Source organism: Neodiprion pinetum, chromosome 3 (assembly GCF_021155775.2).
Source record: "Neodiprion pinetum isolate iyNeoPine1 chromosome 3, iyNeoPine1.2, whole genome shotgun sequence".
NCBI lineage: Eukaryota > Metazoa > Arthropoda > Insecta > Hymenoptera > Diprionidae > Neodiprion > Neodiprion pinetum.
The window spans coordinates 43,235,776-43,259,302 of NC_060234.1; the positions used below are offsets into that span (position 1 = coordinate 43,235,776).

The 23,527-nt window shown below is 36.9% G+C and overlaps 2 protein-coding genes across 6 annotated transcripts in view; one reads left to right on the forward strand and one right to left on the reverse strand.

The window, feature by feature from the left end:
* The window catches only part of cora (erythrocyte membrane protein band 4.1 like coracle), a 27,839-nt gene extending 15,225 nt beyond the window's left edge, over positions 1-12,614 (reverse strand). For 4 of the 5 annotated variants that reach the window (XM_046619158.2, XM_046619161.2, XM_046619160.2 and 1 more), the window contains exons 1-7: positions 12,122-12,261; positions 2,084-2,262; positions 1,825-1,972; positions 1,372-1,666; positions 906-1,244; positions 669-841; positions 274-416 (exon numbers count right to left, since the gene is read on the reverse strand). In XM_046619158.2, coding sequence (XP_046475114.1) covers positions 274-416; positions 669-841; positions 906-1,244; positions 1,372-1,666; positions 1,825-1,972; positions 2,084-2,245 — 1,260 coding nt within the window. In that variant the 5' untranslated portion in view covers positions 2,246-2,262; positions 12,122-12,261. Of the gene's footprint in view, positions 1-273; positions 417-668; positions 842-905; positions 1,245-1,371; positions 1,667-1,824; positions 1,973-2,083; positions 2,263-12,121; positions 12,262-12,537 lie in introns of those variants that run through there. The other variant, XM_046619157.2, reaches the window with a different exon arrangement.
* A 2,932-nt stretch (positions 12,615-15,546) lies between these two features.
* Positions 15,547-23,053, forward strand: LOC124214083 (centrosomal protein of 104 kDa). Its single transcript, XM_046616074.1, has 16 exons — positions 15,547-15,835; positions 16,837-17,001; positions 17,210-17,421; positions 19,210-19,396; positions 19,543-19,754; positions 19,847-20,057; positions 20,289-20,436; positions 20,498-20,627; positions 20,722-20,948; positions 21,091-21,360; positions 21,443-21,656; positions 21,769-21,947; positions 22,096-22,241; positions 22,358-22,459; positions 22,547-22,672; positions 22,843-23,053. The coding sequence occupies exons 1-16, from the start codon at positions 15,796-15,798 to the stop codon at positions 22,911-22,913; spliced, it is 2,640 nt and encodes an 879-aa protein (XP_046472030.1). The 5' UTR covers positions 15,547-15,795; the 3' UTR covers positions 22,914-23,053.
* Positions 23,054-23,527: the final 474 nt, after the last annotated feature.

The following is a 23,527-nucleotide window of genomic DNA, read 5'->3' on the forward strand; positions in this document are numbered from 1 at the left end:
TTTCTCACTTCAGAAGAATGATATTCTATTCTAGCTATGAAATATCAGCTTCATTCATACTTTGACCATTGCTGTTAAACACAAAATTAATGTTCTATCTCTTTCTCTGCGATCAATCCAAAAAAAATCCGTCGGTACGTATGCCGTTGTGGGAAAAAATATTAAATAAATAAAACGATTGGACCACATTAATTTTATAGTTACACCCTCGAAACTAATTGTAATTCAGAAATTGCAGCGAGGTAAAATGCGTACACCTTATGATATTCTTACCTTTTCCTTTTTCTTCTTTATAGGACTCGGCCGTTGTTCAATATATTCAAGATCAGGTATCGTTTCAGGTTCGTAGCTCATCATGGTATGTCTCTTGCTGGGCTCCGATCCATAAGTCTCAACAGGCCTTGGTCCACCCAAGGCTACAGAAAAAGTGTCAAAATTGGCTCAACAAAGTGTACTGCGTTATGAAGGTAACTTAGAATGAGGGGGGAGTCAAACAACGTAAGAGAAATATTGTGGGAATAATTTAAGACATAATAAGGCTTGCAAAATAGGAATTTTCAAACAAAAATTGCATCTCGTATTCCCGCCACGAAATGTCGAGATGATTAAGCGAGTGTAAAACCAAATTTTGACTGTCATTTTCAGGCTGTAATACTTTGAATTCTTACCATCCATACTGCGAGATGTCAGCCGTCGCCCACTAAGAGATCTCTCAAACTGCGGCGGTTGTCTTTCAATAGGAGTTTTCTTAGTCTCATAGTGAGTTCTTCCTGAGTAACGGAAGCGAGATCCAAGACGTGGGAAGAGTCCAAGTTTTTGAGTCGGTTCAGGGCTCATCAACCTGAGAATAAAGAATATTAAAAAATGAAGCCGATATAGAATATTATAAAGTTTGTAAAAATTACCTAAAGAAAGTATGATGTTCGACGCAGACTTTCCACAATTTTTTGGCAGCTCTATGATTGGCCAATTTGAAGCCAATGGTAGATTCGAATTGTTCAAATTCTCCCGGTCGAATTTTTATGTAAAAATTGTGCCTCTTGTACGAAATTTTCAATATTTTCGGCCATGCAAATCTGTTTATTCTCAAACGGTCCCTGTGAACGAGTAGACCAGAGGAACAGACACCCAACATTATGTCTACACCTTCTGAGTCCTTCGCAGGATGGAGATCTACACCGTACATAGCTAACTTCTTCGCATTCTCAAGGTAATGAAGTTCGGCCTCTGCCGGAGTCTGACCTCTGAAAAGTTTGATTTGGGTAGTAAATAGAAAAGTAGATTAAATTAAACGATAACGAACTGTAAGAATTAGCAAAGGAAGAAAGATTGAGTTGCATATTATATCCAAATGAACTTGAAACAACTTACTTGTGTGTTTTGTGGAGATCCATCACTTTTTCAACAAGTTCGGGAGTTTGATTTGGAGCAAATTTGAATTCGTTTAGATAAGTTCTTTTGTGCTCGTCAGGGTCATAGTCTCCTACTTCGGATTGCACAAGGTAAGAGCCCAGCAAAGCGTGAGTGACAAACGAACAGGGCAGACGACCTGTGACGATATCGTTTCTTATTTGCAAACATAACTGATAGCGAGTTATATCTTCTTGGAGCTGAGCAGGGTCTGGCGGGTAGAATTTCACTTCGAAATTGAACTTCCACGGTTCATCTACAAAGATTATTTCAATGTTAAACTAATCATCATTAATATTGCAAGATTTTAATTCAAGAGAGAAAAATAACATAAAGAAAGTATATATTATCATGTATGTAGTGAAGTAAATCGTGCAGAGATTAGATATAAACGAGGCATTAAATTACACGCACTTTTGATGAATTTACCAATCCTCTTGTCAAGATCCAGCCAGTTCCTCGGGTCGTGCCGGTCAGCATATATCAGACCAAAGTAATCTTTTTCCAACAAGTTCATACTTTGGCATATTTTGTCAAGAAGCTCTTGGCCTCTAGCCTTTCTCTGTAAAATGTTGAAAATTAAAATGCGATCCAAATTGAGCGAGTTAAAAGCGACGAGTCATGGAATTTAGTCTGTCGCCATAAAAAACATATGCATCGAAAGCTCGGTTACCTCAATCGGGAAATCTTTGACAGTGCCATCAAGAAGAGTTATTCTGGCCAAGACAGTTTTTCCTTTGTTAGAGGGACTTTTGCTAGGCGAGCTTGTCCTGGTTCCATTTTCAGCCGCTGACGCCTCCGCCACACTGCCACCTGATTTAGGTTCTTCCGGCATCGCGTGCCCAGTATTATCTGGAAAAAGTAAATCTGCATTAGATGTCTATATATGTCTCTACCTGTAAACTAAAACGATTTTCATTTTAATCTCACGTAATTTTATGCAATGCAAAATCCTGAGAGCACCCTCAAAAATATAGGTACTCATATTTGAAAGGTTGAGTTTTATTATTAAAATCTTTCTTCAAATATCAACAGAAGAATAAGAAATCTGAATTGTCATCTTTTGTCAATGTGTGTGGTAAAATTGTTCTATTTCGCCAAAATAGGAGAGAAATAATGTTGCCTATGAGGTTCAAGTTGCAACAGTTGCAATTTGCAATGACCACACCTCTAATCAGAATTGAGTGATAAAAGGCACTTTAATGAATGCAAATATCACGTACATATACATGTCGTGAATAGAAAGGAAATTAGGAGCCCAGCAAGGTGAAAAAAATGAATTGTAAGATAGTAAATTGGGCTGTGAGCAATTCACAAGTAGCAAGTGCCAAGCTCCAAGCGCCAAGTGGCAAGTGGCAAGGGGCAATTGGTATACACAAGTTATAACGAGGTTCAACCCAAAGAAGACTGTATTAGCCGAGGTGTTAGCATTATCATGCACATATTGCATCTGCTGTAGTTCGATTTCAAGGGTTCTTTTTAACGTAAAAATTGCACATTTAGAGGCATATAAAATATAATCGGTTTCTTCTGCCTAAATATATCACTTTTTTCTTTAACATACTTGTATGGCGATTTTTAGTATAAGCACATTACTGGGCGCATGTTAAAATCAGCACAACCTGAAGAAAACGGTAAGTTATTTACCAAGCAGAAATCGATTACCAGATTTGAATTAGAACACGAATGCGACAACCTTTACAATTGTTTACGAATTATTTACGCGCAGAGCTAATTATTTGCTGACTGTAGAAAATTCAGTTTATTTCCCTTAACGTGCTCAAAATTTATGTCATATTATTTCCTAACTTAAACACAAGCCGCAATTCCTCTTCGGACATTAACGATGCTCGAATTAATATTATGGGAAAAATCGCGCGATATGCAAAAAGGTATTATATATTATAATTAGTTCCACAGTTATTCGCATGTGCAAATAAATTACCTACAACTTCCGGCGAGAATATATTTACAACATTGAGACCGATATTCACGGGGTTTTTACAGTTCACGACCAAATTATCATTCAATGTACGTCCGGAAAGAAAGAAAGAAAGAAATTATGATAACGCTAAATTAGTCATACTTTGCCGTTCACCCCATGGGTCAGTTATTTGTTTGCTCTTCTATTTGAGTGCGCCTGAAAGGAAAATTCCGCCCAGTCCTTCCGACGGAGAAACAAGATGAAAAAATTACAAAAATAGAAACTTTATCATGGCAGAAATGTATGCAATAAATAGCCTAAAGTAGGAAGATAGCCTAAGCTAGTCGTATATCGGCTTGTTAGTAAGAACGATAGCGTCATCGGACCAATAACGGACATTACCTCATCAACGCCGTAAGCAGAGAGTCAGGCATATAATACACGTATAATGTCACTCCTGGGTATAATGCATGTCGCACATACGTGTGTCAGGAGGCTATACGTAGGTATAATGTGCAAAGAGTGAAATGACGAGAGTGCAGTTTTAACTCGTTTGCTTTAAAATGAAAATATTTACTCAAAATGCCTTTATTTGAGTAAAGATTTTGAAATGTTGTTGACGTGTTTGAAAAATTGATATTTGTTTTTTTTCATAATTTGCTTTTTTATTTCTCACAATGTGAGAATAATTCCCTAAAATAAATAGCGGCAATAGATTAGTCAGAAAATTTTACCCCTGTTTCATATACTTGACAATTACTTAATACGCAGTGTATGTCGAGAAGATCGTAAAAAACGAAAATCAAGATTGGATACTATGGTGTATACAAAAAAGTGTTTAGGTTAAGTAAAGATCGCGGATCCGTCGAATCCACGAGGTTGAAGTTAGTAAACGTTGCCCGTAACGAAACATTGGAGAAAAAAATCACTATTTTAGTGAAACGTGAGTGTGTTTTGTTCTATTACGGTTTACTTCGAAAATCGCTACTAACTTCAATATGATTCGAATCTTCCGTCGATCCGTTAGACACGTCGCGTTGATGTAACGCGAGGAGATCTGCAAGTGATTCGACTACTGATACGCAAATTAAAAATACTCGTCCCGTTTGAGACGGATTATTTTCACTGCAGTTGAGGTTTGTCTGTTGATTCTTACGCAAGCGTAAAAACTTACGGTCAGCAGTTATTCCACAACAATGCAGACAGAGTTACACAACTACACAACGATTATTGCAGCCGATCGTTGATTTTAAGAATTTCAGTTTTTCTAACGATAATTGAAATCTGCGGTTAGATTAAATTAACAATATCTCGACTATCACGCCTTTCGCTCAGAAAGCATTGTCACAATTGACAAATAGTAGCACCTCGGTATTTTACTGTTGTATATGTACAATATCAATGTATGTATACAATATCGATGTACAATACAGGCTTAACTGATTTACAATAAGACGAAAAACTTGACATCATGGTAAGAGGATGAAATAAATAATTAACATGCCGTCGATTTTTGAATACATCAAATCTGAAACAGTATTGACCCACTTAGAAATTATTAGACAGAAATAAAAAAATTAACCATCAAGATTTATACGCAGATTGTCAGACCTTTTCTTTTAATCAGATACTTTATTTATACTAACGCATTATTGCTCCTCAATCATTTTTGCGATAAAGAAAAAGTGATTTGACAGTGAAACTAACGTTATAAAAATTACAAATTTTTTGAAAATCCTATACCATGCAAAAATAAAACTTATATTATACGTATAGGTAAACGATTTTATGCAATAATTGCATCGATCGATAAGTTTATATAAATACATAGATCGAAAAAGGAAGCCAGTTAATGTATATTTGTATCCAACGTTGTATCAAAGCTGTGCCGGGTTTATAAATAACACCGGCCTCAAGTGGCGAGTAGAGTAATTAGATCTTACAATTAGGTACGTATGTACATACATATCACGGCCCGAACGTACGGAAATTGATCGCTCGGCGTTACGGTGTTTAAATATGACGCTAGAATTAAATTCCATCTTACGACGTTTCTTATAAAGTTACCTGACCTGTATCTAACGATTAGGAATTTCCTGATAATAGGTACAAGATAAATGTGCACCTTCGCAGCGAACGAGTAGCTACAATATGGGGGTCAATACTAATATGGGGAGTAAAGGAGAGTCATCTCTAACGGGAAGCATACGAAAAATTGGCCGTCGAAAATTTCTTACAACGTGCATCATAAATATTTTAAAAGTTTTATTTACTAGTTTGGAATAGCTTCAGTCCTTTTAAATTAGTATAAACTGGACAAAATTTAAATGGACATTTTATTGTTTGACGGTAAAGGAAGTGCGGTCAGATAATACAATCGGTGACGAGATCGGCTATAATAAACGTTTGATAAAATTTTCCTCTTATAATGCGATCCTGAATGTACAAGTTTGCCGATTCTGAGTATATGTACCGACGGTGAAATTTCACAAGTTTTACGCCGTATCGTAGGTGATACACCTATACCTGATCAATTGTCAAAAACTGTGTAACGCAGGTGCAGCCGTTATACATGAAAACTACTGATTTTACCTGCCGCGAGACTCACAACATTGAATTCTCTGTGTGACCGGAAACGTCAATAATTGAATAAGTCTCTTGGAACAAGTGTGAGTGAATTGCGTACGCGTGTTTTTGTATTTGTGTATGTAGCATTTTTCCTTTTTTCCTATCCGGGTTCGTCATTTATACGCAAATCTGAAATAAGGCATTGACAAGGCACTGTCATACCTATTTCCGACATTTTCGGCATGACTTTATTTTTTCTGTTTCTTCTTCTTTTTTTTTTTTTTTTACCATGATCAGCTTCACTTCGCAGTGTTATAAATATTGGCATATTACTCACAGAAAGAGTAGGGGAATATTTTTTGTAAAATGATTGGGAGGGTGAAGTTAGTCAAGTTAACGTGTCGAAACGTAACAAAAATTAAACTACTTTGCACCTTTAGAATACCTGAAGAGTTTGAATTTTCAAAATCTGAATTTGTTGATGCTATAATATTAACAGTTTACTGAATTTAAAGTAATCTTAAAGTCGTATGGCAACGAATTTCTCCAAAGATGCATCATTACAATATCTCAGCAAACTTCACAGCCGGATGGGTGTTTTAAGGAAGGTCATCGATTAATCCGTAAGAACAAAACAATAGTTTCGTATAAAAGTTTTTCAGAGTTTTACAATGTCATTTGTACGTTATACGCCATCATCGAGTTGGGGAACTTTTACTCGTCGAGACGAAGTTGAGAGCATACAATAGTTGAGTGCATATACATGGTATACTCGCAGGGGTTGTTTGGTCGATATAACAGAAAACGGCGACGACGCCGCGACGTCACGACGCCACTTAAATGCGTCTAGGATAAAAATATGTCGGTACGTTCAATCGAGTGCAAATATAATCAGAAGACGTACTACGTCAATGGGGTGGTGGATCGAAATGATTTACACAGATTTATCCACGACGAAACACCTAATGATAAATATCTAATGATATATATATATATAAGATTCGACGAACGTATTCGGAGTATCATAATTCGTACAACTGATTTTTTAAATTATAGATCATAATTGTTCTTTAAAGCGAATGGAAAAAGTGTGATTATCGGTAGACAATAAATTTGAAAAATTACTGAATTTCTATATATAAGATAGAAAAGAAAAAAAAAAAGAATAAATCCTTGCTTCATCCCCCTCAGATATGAATCTGCCAATGAGTAATTTTTGATCGGACGTCTGATATACGCATCGAACAATGATTTTCGTTACCGAGGACTCTTCATGTCTCGCATATATAATTATATGAGTAGTATATCATTATTAGCAAATGTAAAAGACAATGTTAGTAATAATAATTGAAGTTCACGATGCAAAAGTCTAATCGGCGATCGAATCAATCGAGCGTACGCCTCATGTTTTACCGCTACACGTATCAGAGCGACGCGAATAAATATTGCAGGTTTTGTCACCAAGAGATTTTCATCGTCAGACGCACCTGCGCTGCAAATCAACTAGTGTTGTGGCGAAAACATAAAACACTATTCTGACTTCCCGTCGTTAAAAAGAAAAGGGTTGATAAAAGGGTGATTTAAATCCTTATTTAACGTACACGAGACATTTAAAGTCGGCAATTCTACCCATTCCCGCAGCTTTTACTCCGAAACCACACTCTTAATAAGGTGTACCCAGTACCTGAACATTGTTAAACAGGTATACAGCAACTCAATACCTACCTAGTTAGTACCGACATTGTACAGTAATCGGTGTACGTACCGTTGGCTCTTTGCAAGAATAAACTGCACCTACCTAGGTATATATACCTATTATATATAGGGCATTCCATATCGCTTTGACCTGGGTCTGACTCTTGACCTCTCGGATTGGACCCGTGACCTTTTACATGATTGTTGTCAGTTCTCAAAATTTTTGAGCTTATAAGCCTTTTTTAAGTTTACAAGTTTTTTTCGAAAAAAAAAGTTAAGAAAATTAGAAGCGAGATTCGTTTACCATGGATGGTTGCGGAAACTTTTTCATATGTCACATCAAATGTTAGAAAATTATAGACAATTTTTTGGAACCAGTTTGTTATTTGCAAATTTTTTTTACCTTGTAACATTTTGAAGATCGTGGTAAAAACAAAGATATCTCAAAATTTTTTTAAAAATCCGATGTGACATATGAAAATCTTTCAGCAGCCATCCATGGTAAAATAATTTGCGTTTCTAATTTTTTTTAACGTGTTTTTGTTTTAGGAATAAGCTTGAAACAGTACGAAGAAAAAATCACTCCGCTCCGGCTCTAAGCTTAAAAATTTTGATGCCGACAGAAGATTGTTCAGTTTTTTCAGACTCTCGAATTGCATCGATCAATAAAAATCGTTTTAAAAATTTGTAGTAAATTCATATGGAGTTAAAAAAAAATCTAAAAAAAAATACCGAGCGCTTTTCAAAGTGAGAAGCATCGTATAAAAAATCGCGTGCCCAATTCGGGGGGCAGGGGTCAGACCCAGGTCGAAGTCGTATGGAATGCGGGATATGTTCCTTGCTTCCTTCACATCTACGCAAGTGGCTCCCTGTTTTAGCTACCGCTATTGGGGATTGCGGTACGTAAATTCATACGTACATCGGTATCGACGATGTTACGCGTGCGATTGTACGTGACACGAGCGTGTCGTACGGTGCATGGACGGTGTACCAAAGTACGCTTCGAAACGAGCGTAACGTGTGACGAAGGGCATCGCGGCACGCCCACCTTCCTGTCGCGTCACCGTTCAACGGTTCAATTTCAACTCTCAACAGCTTAAAAAGTTGTGAGGAATTTTTGAAAGAGATTATACGAAGTAATATAACGTGAATTAACGAAAACGGGGAGAACGGATGGCTAATTCCAAACGAACAAACCAATGAAAAGATGACGAATATAAATACGTGATGCATGGAAATCGGAGATTTTTCATGCATCTATTCTCTCTAATCTTTTTCTCATCAGAATCTTGGTTTTACTAAATTTTTAGGGATTCTAATTTTAAAGAACAATTCCTCAAAACATTCCAGTTTATATGAGTGATACCGTTTTTTCGCTACTTTATAAGTACTCGGCGATCAAAGGACCGTCTTCTCACAGAAGTCGAATATTCGTTTTCTCAACAGTGGCGCGTATAAGTCGAGAAGCGTTGAACAACTTTCACCTGTTAACGTTCTTCGCACCGCCATTTTCACGATCGAACGTTTGGAGAATGCATTCTAAACATTTCTACGTACGTGAATGCGTCAAACGAAAAACATGAACGTGTATATTTATTAGGGTGGTTTTTATTTGCAGGATCATGTCTGAATTTCTTTGCGCTCACCACCGGACAGTAATCACGTTGTATAGAAAAAAAACAGGCCAAATCTAAAAAAAATTCCGATAACTTTAACACGCCCGGTCAAGCAGTCGAACTTTTAATTGGAAAAATTCATGAATTTGAATTTTTTTTCAGAAAACTCTTTATTACTTTGAAACTATAATACATTATTTAAAAAAGAATTCCCTTGCCTATTCTGTAAAAAACTTAATGCTCTGCAAAAAAAGATCTCTTGCAAAATTTTCGTATATCTAATATTTATCACGATTTAAATCTATCGCCATTTTTTGGATAATAACGTGATACATATAAGATTTACAAAAATTTTGCAAGAGATCTTTTTTTGTAGAGCATTAAATATCCTACAGAATAGTAAAGAAAATTTTTTGTTCATAATATATGTATAGTTTCGAAGTAATAAACAGTTTTCTGAAAAAAATATCAAATTCGTGTATTGTTTCATATAAAAATTCGACTGCTTGACGAAAATTCTTTTTGGATTCAACCTGATTTTCTTCCATATACAACACGATTACTTTTTAGGGGTGAACGCGTGGAAATTCCGACATGACCCAAATACGAACCACCCTAATATCTATAGGTATACATGCCCGTTATTATTACACTTAAGTATATGTATACACGAACCGTAAAAGCGGAGTCTCACAGCGCAAGCCTCACCTTCCGCTTGGATTATGATGGTCATAAGGTTTGATCTACATACATATCGTACGTGTATACATATATATTTAGGTTCGTAACACGTGCTTTTACTATATTCTACTACGTGTAGGTACCTCGACATGCATCATCTTGAATCAATAAAAACATACTCATCAATACACGGCGATATTGGCTTGAGTTCGAGATCGGTACAAAGCCGACGAAACGAGTAAAATTGCACTTGTTGGCTAACCAGATAATACAATACTCCAAAATTACGTTATAATTTTTAATTCCGTGTCAACCGAAACCTATATTCGAAACAAAATGGGAACGAAGTGCTTCGGGTGTGTGTCAGTTTGGCAGCAAATAGGGTGTAGTCTATCGACGAGGGTAGAATTCCTTATAACAGCATAGCTGCATGCTTGAGGCTTCACCTTATCACTCCCGTTATCCCTAAGATCTCGAAACAAACTCTTGCGACAGTGGTATTATAGTAGCAGAAGCCGATTAGGCGCTAGAAAACAGTCCGTCTCTACGTGTGTGTTGCGTGTTTTTGTTACACCCACGTACGGCACGTTTCATTATATTCTTTTGTATTGATAAGCTGTGGCGAGATATTTCTTTAGAAAAAGAAACGAAATTCAAAACTTATTTAATATTCACACTCCAGTTAGCGGTTATAGAATCGTTCGACGAAATGGATGTCACCGATTTGTCTTGCACGTTTCTCGTTACTAAAAGGTAAACAACATATATCCCCTAATTGGAGATTCGCAGTTGCAGGTGCGAAGAGATGTGCGGGAAAATTCGAAAGTGCGTACACGTATTTTCCGCTTGTAAAACGTTTATCGAACGAAGAATAAGTAAAATAAAATCCCGCATTTGGCATAGCGTTATATTATACATATAAGACATCACATACCGCAGGAAAGCTTGCGAGATACGATCCTTATTATTTGACGGTTCAAATTACCGAACAAGGTTAATTTAGCGTCGTTGTTAAATATTAATTGAACGGAATGAGGCGACTACGAACACTCGAAACTGGACTACACCTTTTCCTTATATCGGTTATGTATGTACCTTAAACCTATGCAGAGATTCGCTCTTGAATAGTAAAATTATGAGTGAATTGACGGTGCTCTGTTTTCAATTTATACACACGCTATGGATGAATCATTGACTTCCATCAATACCAATCGGTTTATTGATGAGTGAAACGAAGAAAGAAATGACTATAACCGTTACGATTGTACATATTATACTTTTCTCTTCTTGCAATCGCTTAAAGTAACCTGCAATTGGGACGTGAAATTGGTATAATAATAATAATAATAGTAATAATAGGTACTGCGGAATGAATTGATCAGTGTCGTTCATCGACGTGTGTGTGCATATATACATATGCAACACCTCTTGCAAGTTGGTTAAGCGAAGGTTTATAGAATCTATAACATATATCCAAAGATAAAATGCCGTTTGTATGATGTGACAGGCAGAATCAATTTTCACTAATATTTATGGGGGTGTCCATAAATTATACACTTTCCTTTGAAACGCGTGCATACAACTAACAATAAGGTATACATTACAACTTCGGAACCATAAAAGATGTACTATCTAAACATCGGGAACATTTTCGTATACTTCAACGAAGCTATGGAAAAAATACACAAACTGTTCATTTTTCGACTAAAGATCATCCAATAGAATTACACGCGATGCGTGGAGCCGATATGAAAGTATATGTATATGAACGGGAATTTTACAGCACAGTTTCTAGCATGAGAGATAATAACAAGACCGATAATACTGAGAGACCTTTAAAATCCAGAAAATCTTACGTACCTAATTACATTTTAAGTATACCGCCAGTGAATAGTGTCAACAAAGGTAGTTAAACGGTACATACGTTCAAATATCGAACGAATGAGCGCGTCTGAATGAATGAATAGCGAACATATTTAAACCGGTTCTTGAAGTTGCCCTTTGGCTGTGCAGATTTTTGAAAATCGAATATAGAGAAACTGAAACGATGAAACTTTCCGTAAAGCATAATTATCGAACGTTGTATAGTTAAATGACAAAACGGTAAATGCGGCAGGTTCGAAAGCCGCAGCTCGAACGTAGTACCTACTATAATGCCCCCGGTGCACTCCTCGTCATATGTCAAATAATTAAAGGGATATGTGGAAAAAAAATTGTACAGACTCACCAGCGAAATGCGGATGATATTAGTGTGAAAGATTCCCTGGGTTATAACTGCGGAAGCTGTAACGCCAGGATATCGTTAAGCGGAACACTGAGAAATCGGCGAAAAAAACTCTTTTTTCCACGACTGTGGGCTGGGCACGTAAACAACTCACAACTTCTACAATACAACACGATAGCTACGAAACAGGTTTGTTGAATAGGGACGCATCGGGCCGCAGAACGTAGTGGAGTACGTATACGAGCTATTTTGAAATAGTCCCTCCGTGTCTGACAGACCGTTTTTTTTACCGCTTGTTAGAGGATTTTATAGATCAGCTCAGTTCGATTGTGTCATATAATTGAAATACTGAAAATTAAACAATTTTTAATCGTCAGACACATCGTGTGTTAAATAATTTCTTGAATAACTGTACGTACGTCACGGGTACAGGGCTTTAGTAATCCTACGCACTGTGAGCTAAGATGGCTGATGTCAATAAAGACAGAGAGAAAAATTCCTCAACTTATGACGCACCCAGCGTACACGCCCGTTTCGTTCGAAATTTCTTCGCCAGGTTGCGTGCCTCTGCAGTCCCTCTCCGACAAAATTGTTAAAACTGGGACGATATCATGAAGACGATCTATTTGGGCTTCCTATCTTAACGACTGAAGGCAACGTCGATTTGGGACAAAATTCGATAATCGATCGGTAACACAGAAACTAAACAATTTCTCGCGGTATATTTAGATTTCTCAGGATACGGAAAATATTCAAATGAAAATTACAATGCGCTGCTATTTGCCAAATTTATTTATTGGATTGCTTGGCTCAATGAGTGATAGTCTCTGTGAAAAATTCAGTTTGTGTCCATACCTATAACGAGAAACTTATTTTACGACAGATTTCCAGCAGAAAATATGTAGGTATTTTGTTGGTCGTTATGTAAGGTATCTGTTGATCATTGTTACAGATCTTCAATCAGCTCAATTAAGAGATAACGTATCTGTTCGTTACATCTCGTGTATTGTTGTGAATCAGTGATTAGCGTACCGGTCCTCATCCTGGAATCGCAAAAGGATTGCATAGATTTACCAAAATTGAACGAAACGACCATGCCTGTAATGTACGTGTTGTAATTGGTAATAAAAAGTTGAGATCCTGTAAATTGTACTCTCTGAATTGTATTTTTCAACCCATCGAAAATAGATTTTACTCCAAGTCCATCATGGCTTACAATTGCACAGACGCGTGGACATACATGGATATAACATAGGTAGGTATCGTCTGGTCGGGAATAAGAGCCGCCGCACCCTCGGCGCACCCTCTGACGTCACGTGCCTGCCATTTATTGATCCATTACGAAATTACAGGGAGCGTTTCATCCGAATTATTAACCGAAGATGTCGAATTTGATCCGAAACTCCTGTACATCCATACATACTATATACAAGAGAAAAAAGGAACGATCCCGCACATTGTGTTCAACAGTTTGTAATTTCAATTGGAGCTCTCAGAGACATGCTTCGGAGATTTGCAGCCAGTTATGAGCTGGTATTTGCCGTTTATAGCATGTATAACTATAACAAGATTTCAATCACTTTGTTGTCACTGGATAAATTATAAGTATTTAACAAAAAATTATTTTCATAATTCTACATGTATTTTCACTTATTCATATCACGACTTATGTAATACCGCAAGCTATAAGTATAAACCTCTTTAAATGATAGTTCTCGCTTTCATTCCGCGGTCATGTAGTACGAAATTGTATAGTTGCCCACATAGCGAAATCTGATATAGATAAGTATATTTTTCGTGCTGAATGACTCTGTCGTTCCTCGAGTTAAAAACTTGTCCCGTCTTCTATGAATATTCGCGATATATATCTTATGCTTGATAGGGAAGCATATACCACACGGGTCGCACGCAAAATGTATGAACACGGGGTGGACCAAAAAGTTATACTATTCGTGTTGCGCCACTCTCCCACAAAAACAAGTTCGTCAAGTATTTCATTATCAACACGATACACTGTTGAATAAGATTACAGAGCTGTTTTTTGGTCGACTGGATTACATTATGTAGTATCAATGAAAAAGGACAGCTCATTTTACAGTTTGGCTCGATCAGTTACAATAGCGTTTACTACCGCAACGATTTGGCCCGAAACATGATCCGCTGCAGAGATTATTTCACTTTTCAACCGTTCCAAGAACTCTGAAATTGTTTTATTCTGGAGTTGGACAAGATTTACAGACCACGTCGGAAAAAGAAAGAAAATGTCTCAGTCGCATTAATTCGATTCTCCTATTGCCAAATCAATTTAGGTATGAGATTTGTAAGAATAAAAATGTTTCTAAAATATGAATAATTGCGAACGACAGAATGAATGAAAAGACGCCGAAAACTCACATTTATCTTTCAAATATATTACGATCTTATTACACGGGTCTGATATTTAAAAATTTTAATTTGCTATTGAATTAGGTACTAGATTATCTTATAGAATACAAGACCTGTAGAAAAAATTCCATAACCCACAAAAGGTCGAGATAACTTCAAAATCAGGCGACAGTGAAAATGAAAATAAATTTCAAGATTTTATCACAACAGCCCCACGATTCTCGCAAGTAATTAGGTAATTAGAATGGGGAGCACACTCCTGCTGACTCTCGGCAACGTGACAACTGCTAATTACACTCGACATGGAGACCACCCTTCCAAACGTATAAACTGCATATGTATGTACATTATTCTAAAAATCAATGCCGATACAGTCGACCGAATACAATATATTATAGTTTCTTGGTATCCGAATGTTATGCGAATTTACGCAATATGCATTATACAAATAAAATCTCTTTTTTCTTTAACAGTATATCGTGTAACGAAGAGGCAAACTCGGTCTTTTCAGGCCGAGTGTATAAGTTTGCAATATGAGTCGTAGCTAAGTCGAATATTACGAATATGCGATATGAAAAGACCGCTGCCTCCTTGTTGGTCACGATTCTTTATATAACGAAAGAATGTTACGCATTTTTTAACGAAGCACGAGATTGAGGTTAGGGCCGCGTAATGTCAGAGTTGTTTGCGACAGTGCATGCGCGCAGTACAGAAAAGACCACTTTCTACTCCTGTGACTCAAAAGTGGTCTTTTCTGTACTCCGCGAATGCGCACTTGCCGACTCACTCTACCGTCATAAGAACGGGTACTTTGTGCACGGAAAATACGCATGAAAAAATGCGTAAAACATGCTCGCGTTATGTATGAATAATTTTTCTTAGGCTCGAGAATCGGGGTTTTTTTGCGCCACACTGTAGACAGGAAGATACAGACATCGGACGGAGAAACGTCCATAGTCACGGTGCTGCCGCGGTCCGTCGGCTTGCGCCGTTCTGGAGCTGAACTTTGCCTTTGCGATCAGTCTGCTCGCGAATGACCCGCCGCATCGCAGCGACGTACGACGGGTTGCGTACTGAACGGAACGAAAGGGGGATGATTGGCCTCAACGGCGTACCAGTCAGCCCCAAGTTGCGCTTTGAAATGGCTGTGCGTTTTCAAATTTCCTGTTTTGATTGATAAATTCGTTATCTATTTTTAACTCTTTTTTCTTTTCGAACCGTATAAGTTGTCGCAGTGGCTTATAAAGTGCTTGTCTCACGGTTCGCCCGGAACCCTCACTCATCCGTCCATAATGCCGAGGAAAATAGGATTCACCGTTGTTTATGCCACGAGTAAGTAAAAACTTGCAAGTTCGTAAAATTTTTTTTTGTGATTTTCGAAAATTGAAAAGAAGATTAAATATAGAGATTGACTATGAACCAACCACAAAACTTTTCCATCGGTTCGCATTATAGGTACGATGGTTTGTAATTTCTTTTGGGATTGTCATGAGACGTGAGGATTCTCGATGCAACCCTTATATCAGCCACAGATTTGGTGACATTGATTTTCCCGCAGTCACGAGGTTCTGGAGTCTGCCTGAAAGAAGTTGTTTCGTGATTACCGGCCTCGTTTTTTCTCAAGCCGGAATTTGCAAACATTTTGATATGTTAAAATTCAGAGACATATTCTGACAGGGAGCGTAAAAGAATGAATGTGTAACAAAAAAAAAGCATGCCGTTTTCTCTTTCCACGTGCACCTCTATTCTCACATTGATTCATAGCTACATCTGCATATATACACGTACATTTTCTTCCACCATCCTCAAAATCCTTCTTTAAAATTAGTGTTCAAGATGAATTTCAATTATATCAAAGTAGGTACCAAAATTGACATTAGTTTTGGATTAAGACGATCTAATATTAATTGTCAGGTTTATCCGGTTACACAGTTTTACAGTTATCCAAGCTACTCTATTGATATATGTATAATATTCTCTTTCTGCTACGGATTGAGTTTTAAATGGTGAAATCGATGTGTTCCATAGACTATAATAAGCGCCTGTCCACATCACGTGACTACCGTTCAATGAATTTCAGCTTTATGTACGAATTTTCACTTATCTTAAATATTTATCAACGACATCATCGTTCCTAGTTCTACCGTTTTCTCATTTCCCGATCGACCGGGTACTTTTTCTCTACGTCTGTGAACAGAAATACATCTGTGCACAATATTTACCATACATGATATAAAAACGTAAAGCGGGCGAAAAACCTTTTAGCTAAAAATAAAGATTCTTTTCAGAAATTCTGATTCTGAATGTGGAAGTTAAAGCATGATTCCTTGCAGGTGAGGAAGATCGACACTCTTCCTTGGAGCTTAACGTCCACGGACCGACGGTGCGCGGGTGGCAGAGCGGTCGAAGATGTGGATACCCTCAAGAACTCGTTCTTAGACTTCACGGGCCGACCAAGCTCTCGAGAATACAAGTTTTGGCTCATCAATACCTCATACGTGAGTCCAATTCACACGCAGCATAAAACAAATGAAGCAACTGAATTTTTTGCGAATAATTAACGAACTCTATCTATGAAATTCGCGAAAGTCAAGTCAAAAGAATCAAAGGGTACTTGGCATCGATCAAAATTATAACACAAATAGTTTGAACCTCAACGAACTACGGACGTAGAGAACTGAAGTAAAAAAAAAACTTTTCTTTCAGCGGAGAAATTGGAGATATGGACGTCACAGGAGACGAATGGTACAAATTCAACGGACTTCAATTATCTGGGGTACATTACGTTGTCCGATAACGCATCGACTCTATACAAGAGCAGGGAGTTGAAGAGCGTCGCTCTTCCCGAAACCGACGCTGCCACTTTGAAACTCAAGCTGCATAAACCGCACAAGAATGCCCACAATGTTCACGAGCAGGTAAACTCGACAAAGTGCAGCGGGGGCGTTGAAATGAAATTTCACTTATCGTTAAATTTACCGCGAACAGTCGTCTACGCGTAATCGCTATACCGACGGACAAATCTAAGATTACGAATGACCATGGGTAGCAATAGTGACGACACGCCTGCAATTTAATTCTTATTTATTCATTCAACCGTATAAGGTATATCACGCGTACCTATATAGGTATATACGTACATCCGTATCTACGCGGTGATTGTGAAACTGCTATAATTTTGCATTGCTTTTACCGATAAAAGCTATTGTCAATTTATTGCCACCTGAAAGCCAAACATACAGTAAATTTTTCATCAAATATAACATCGGTGTTGTAAAAATGGAAACAATAGAAGCAAATCTTGTCACGGTTTAAAAAAAAAGATACCTTTTTGCCAAATTCCGTTTTCAGTCTATCTTAAACATACCAATTGTTCGATTAGTCGAATAAAAATTCACTAACGATAAGTTAAATAGCTTCGAGATCAGTACGTGTAAGACTTTCTTCTCAAGAAATATTAATATGTGAAGATAGAAGAAAGTTGTACTTTAATTTCCACACATTTCTAATTCATTGATTCACAGTTAAATATGCCAACTTTTTACATCACAACTATTCCTATGGTTACTAAATTTTAATCGTGTGAGTAATTTGTTCACAAACACCATGTTAATCGTAGGTGAGGAAGCATACAATACGTGCCTATGTAGTATAATATATACGTTTATTCACGTATATGACGTTACAAGTAAATTGTGAGCTATAAGGATGAGCCAAGACGCTCTGTCATCTCAGGTCGTTTTAATAATCTTATATTTACATTACCTACCCACTGGAGATGTAGATAATGTCATATCATTCATCTTGGCAATGAATTAATCAATCGACTTAAAATAATACGTCGAAACCGTGAAATTAAGAGAAAAGAAAAAGTCATATATTTTTTCAGGCACAGCACTAAAATAATTTTCAAAATAGCCGTGTGGACTATAATATCTACTCTTTAAGTTCCAGACTAATCTATTTTTCAAAGAGTGCTACAGTGACTGCGAGTCTGCATGGAACCTCGTATGTACAGGTCCAGGATCGATCGATAAACGTTCAGAGTAATTCAATTTTGAAAGTGATTACTATCATATTCCCGAATCACGCGCTACGCAAATCTTTGAAAGATTTAAAACCGTTTGAATTATAATAACTCACTTACTATAGGTATGAATTTTAGCAAAAGCGATTTGAAAGACAATCTGAAAACTGATACGGCATATTTTCGATGGTATTTTTTTTTCGAAAATCGTGAAGTCAAATAATAAACAAAAATTTCTCTGAAATTACTAAGCTGCATTAAAATATTATAATATGTACCGGTTAAATGTAAATTCAGTCAACTAAAAATTTCAGCCCGTGATTTCCAGAGATAAAAACATTTTGACTTTCACTGAAATTCTTAGACGTTCTATGTATATATATTCGTCATTTTACGATTTCTATGTTTTTAAGAAAAGATATTTCCTCACACCACAAAATCGTAAAATTTTACTGCAATATTTTAACGGGCCAGTTTACAAACTTTCAGTCCATTTGTTAAACTTCGGTAAAAAATGGCAGATATTTTTCAGAGTAACAAAAAAGAAATTTTCATCAGTGAATAAGTATAAATTTACACAGTATAATTTCTACAAACTCTGCTAGATCTAGTACAGACTTTGACGTAGGTAGTGTTAATTCAATCAGGTTACCTATTGCATTATATTTATATTTTTCAGGTGGGTCTAATAGCGATAAACATCCTTGGTGAACCCTACGGCCAGGAATACTGCGGTCAAGGTGATGCACCTTACAACCCGCACTACACTTCACCCTATGATGACCTCGCTTTTGAAATGTACGTTGACCGTGAAGTGGCGAAAATTATACGACAAATGGAAACGAAAAAGCTGCAGGCGGCTGAAGGTAGCCTTGAATATACTTCAATCTTACAAATAGAATTAATATAAATAATATTTTGAACCTACTTTACATGCATTGTGTATCTCAATGTTAGTACTTCTGAATTACTTCCTGATTATTACAATTTTATCATTGTTTCTAATCTTTAGAAGAAAGATTTGAATACGCGTCAAAGTTAAAAGTGGCTATGGAGAATCTAAGGAAAGCCGGGGAACGTCTTGGTAAATATGAATTGGAAAAGAAATATGCTATCGCACTGGAAGATTACGATAAGGCAAAAGTGAAGAAGGCTCAAGCGCAGCAGTACAGACAGCAGGTCTATCAAAGTTTAGAAATTGAAGATTTACTCGAAGTTCATGGCGTACGTAATCTTTTCGACAGTACAAGAAATTCTGCAAACATCCGTAAGCTGTCAAAAATAAAATCAATAACATTGTCACACTATCCACCTAGCCATTGGAAAAAAATGACGAGTCCATCATAGAAGGGAAAGAGCCGGTGTCAGCTGATGCAATTGTATCCGCAACGGCAGCTCAAGTGGTTGAAGACATTACTTCGCCACCAAGACTAGTCGTTCCGCCAAGCCGAGACGGTGCCCTGTCTCCTACCGGTCCTGCCCATCAACAACCACCGTCACCGCTTCATCAAAAGCCTAGTAGTCCGGGTAAGAATGGAAAACAATGCTAAGATTCAACAGATAGAACCAGTTATTGAATGGTCTATATGAAGAAGAGCTTTACTGTTTCTACATTCTGAAGAATTTCGCAAGTCATCAGAAATATTAGTGATATCTTGGCGCAGTTATAAATTTGTGGATAAAAGTGGTTTCCACATTAGCTATTTTCTTTGGATACATTTTTGCCTTTCTTGCTATAAATCAATTTTATATGACCAGAGGTGCTGGATCACCCGACAAGTGGTGTATTAGAAAGAACAAATGGTTGCACCAAGGGCTCTCTCAGAAGAAAAACCAAGTCAGCTGGACCAATGCTTCGATCCAGCTACGAGGCTTACGAGGAACGAACTATACCTGCGCTAAGGCAGTGAGTATCCAAAAAATAGTGTTGTTTATTCAGAATTATTAAAATTAATACCTTCTTTTAGCTCACATACAAACGAATTTACGAGAGAATGTCACTTGGACAGTACAGACAGTACAAAAGTAACATCGAAACTTAATGACAGAGAGAAGAAACAGGCTGCGCTACCAATATCCGTCTTTGGAATGGAAATGGTAATTCTTTTATCTTCAGTTACATTTTCAACCGTTTGAAAATTTTTCAAACAATAAGGCCTATTATAATCACAAACCCCTTCATTTTATTTAGGTCGAAAAATTTTATTCCAAGCAATTTACTGATAAAGAAGAGGGATTAATGCAACTCAAAGAGGAATTGCGGACATTTGATTCTGAAGTTTCAAAAAATTCAGCAAACAAAACAGCAAGGGCGGCTATTTTGCTGCTGCACAGAGCGCTTAGAGACAAAGTTTTCAGTGTCTACAGTCTAGCAGCTCAGTTAATCAGGGTATTCTTTACCGAGTTTGCTGTGGGTCGGTAAGCACAAAGAGTTAATTTATCAGCAACAAACTTTATTACGAAAATAAAGAAATGTGATTTACTTTGATAGCTGACGATACTCACTCCCTTATAGAGAGTGACATACCTCTTTTCATTAGTTTATTTTTTCTTACTTCAGAGTATCATCTGCTGAAATTGCTCGCAGTGTAGATCGATTGCTGCCAGAGCTCCTGACAAAATCAGGCGATACTACTCCAAGGATCCATAACATGGCTGTTCACACTATTCTCAGTATGGCAGACTGCAAGTGTGTCAGAGAACTGCATATTATACCGGTCCATCTTAGCAGGCCTGTGAACAGTAGTACGCATCAAAGATTAGCTCTGAGTAGACTAGAAATGGTCGAGCAGCTAATATTGAATCACGGAATATCTACGGACAAACAGAGGTAAGGTGAGATTGAGCACAGATAAAATAGTTACAATTATTGATGATTACGTAATTGGTAATCTTCAAATTAATCCGTTTAGCGGTTTGACTTGCCGAACATTGTCGGAGTTTGGCCTGTCTGGACTGCATCATCCAGCAGAAGCTGTGAGAAAAGTATCGGAAAGAGTATTGGTATTGGTTTATAAAGTGAATCCAAGGCTTGTGAGAAAGCAGCTACCACCAGACGATGATATCACTAGGAGAAATCTCCTTTACAGACAATTATTCCATGAATTTGATCTAGTCGATCTTCAGGTAACTACTTTCCGCATTTATAATGTTATAAGCGCGTAGGAAATCTGCAAAATTTTTTTTGTATTAACTCACCAACTCTCAACGTATTGGTTTTTTGATTTTTTCTTCACAGAGAAAGAAAGATGTAGAAACTAGTCAGAAAACCACGACGCCAGTTCACACAAAGCTTGTAGAAAATAACGAAGCTAGCATTGCTAAATCTCCGCCAAGGTCTAGTCCCGTTGTTAGTACTAGTAGTTCTATCAGCATTACATCACCGTCGGACAACAGCAGCGATCACAAAGGGGACAAGTTAGTATTTTTTGTTAGTATATCGAGTTCTGAGTTTTGCAAAATAGCAAATGAGTTATTCGGAATGTTTGTGACATCTTGCTTAATGTAACAAAATACTGCTTAAATTGGCAGAACTGATCGAAGAATGCTTTTCTTTAATTTTCAGGATGTGCATATTTTGTTTGTCGAAAGGTCAGGTATATTCAGAGGAAGGTTTGAATATACATTATTGGAGGACCTGTCCAATGTTGACGAGATGCGAGGCTTGTAAACAAGTTGTCGAAGTTTCGTACGTCAACCTACATTTACTAAGTGAGTATACACAGTATGTGTATTTGAAATCTGTGACAAAACTAAAAAAAAAAAAAACAGGTTGAAATGAGATAAATTGCAGAACATGCGAATGATCAAAACAATTTCTTTACCAGACGAATGCGATATGAGAAATAATTACAGCAAATGTGATACATGTAAACAAGCAGTACACATAGAAGACTTGAAGCGACATTCAAAAAGTGACAAATGTACTAGTGAGTATAATTGTTCCTCCAGATATATGGGTTTAAGATAAAATTTCGCATGCACAAAATACATAATCTGTCTGTACGCTCTCGCAGAGCCAATAGAAGGATGCGAAAGATGTCCACTATGTCAGTTACATATTAATCGGAATAAATGGCGAGATCATCTCATGGGAGATCAACCCTGTACAAATAATCCGCGGAATAAGACAAACAAAAGCTGTAAGTTAACGTTGAATATATTAGTTGAAGCAAACGAAGAAAAGTACGAATGATGTATAAACTTATATTACCGTCGCGTGACATTGGTATTTACCTATATTTATTTAATTTTTTTTTAAATTTACGTTTCAAAATTTCCAACTGTGAAGATTGGTCAATTATTTTTACAGGCTCGAAATCCCCATCGAACACGCAAAATATTGGCGGAAAATTGACTTCGCCAACTAGCAGGGATTACTAGCGTCAACCTTTGCCTCATGTATAGTAGTGTATGAAGAGTTTTCGAATCTTGTTTATTTTATAGTTTATGTATTTGTTATAGAATTTTAATGTTTCTACGCTATATTTGTACGTATACATTAAAATATCTCGTTTACAGTAGATCCCGTCTCGTACGTTGTACATGTATGTTATTTATTCTCACAGTTGAATGACAGGGAAATCAGTCAGACCTTATGAATACTCACTGTTGAAAACTGAGACGTATGAAGCACAACGCTTTTCTGTATGTTAGGTAGAACTTTATTGTTAGTCCAACATGAAATTACCGATTTGGTACTTTCATTTCATAAATTCATAACACTTCCGACCATGCTCATAAACTTTTTATAACATTCTCGCAGTTGCACGTACATAATTATACATACGTACGTACCTTTACGCTTGTTCAAATATTGTGAGCAGCAACACAGGCTGATTAATAATTCGAAAGGGTAATTTGTGCTCAAATGATATCAATTAAGGATGAAACATTGTTAATATTGTAATACAGTTTCCTAAAAATTGTTCACAGAAAGTGAATAACGAAAAAACCATTGTGTTTTGGTCGTTTGACCAGAGTTCTTCTCTAACTTC

Coding starts and splice junctions, on each gene's coding strand:
- LOC124214083 (XM_046616074.1), top strand. CDS start 15,796: ATGCCGAGGAAAATAGGATTCACCGTTGTTTATGCCACGA. Junction 22,242..22,357: donor CGTCAACCTACATTTACTAA/GTGAGTATACAC, acceptor TTTCTTTACCAG/ACGAATGCGATATGAGAAAT. Junction 22,673..22,842: donor GAATAAGACAAACAAAAGCT/GTAAGTTAACGT, acceptor TTATTTTTACAG/GCTCGAAATCCCCATCGAAC.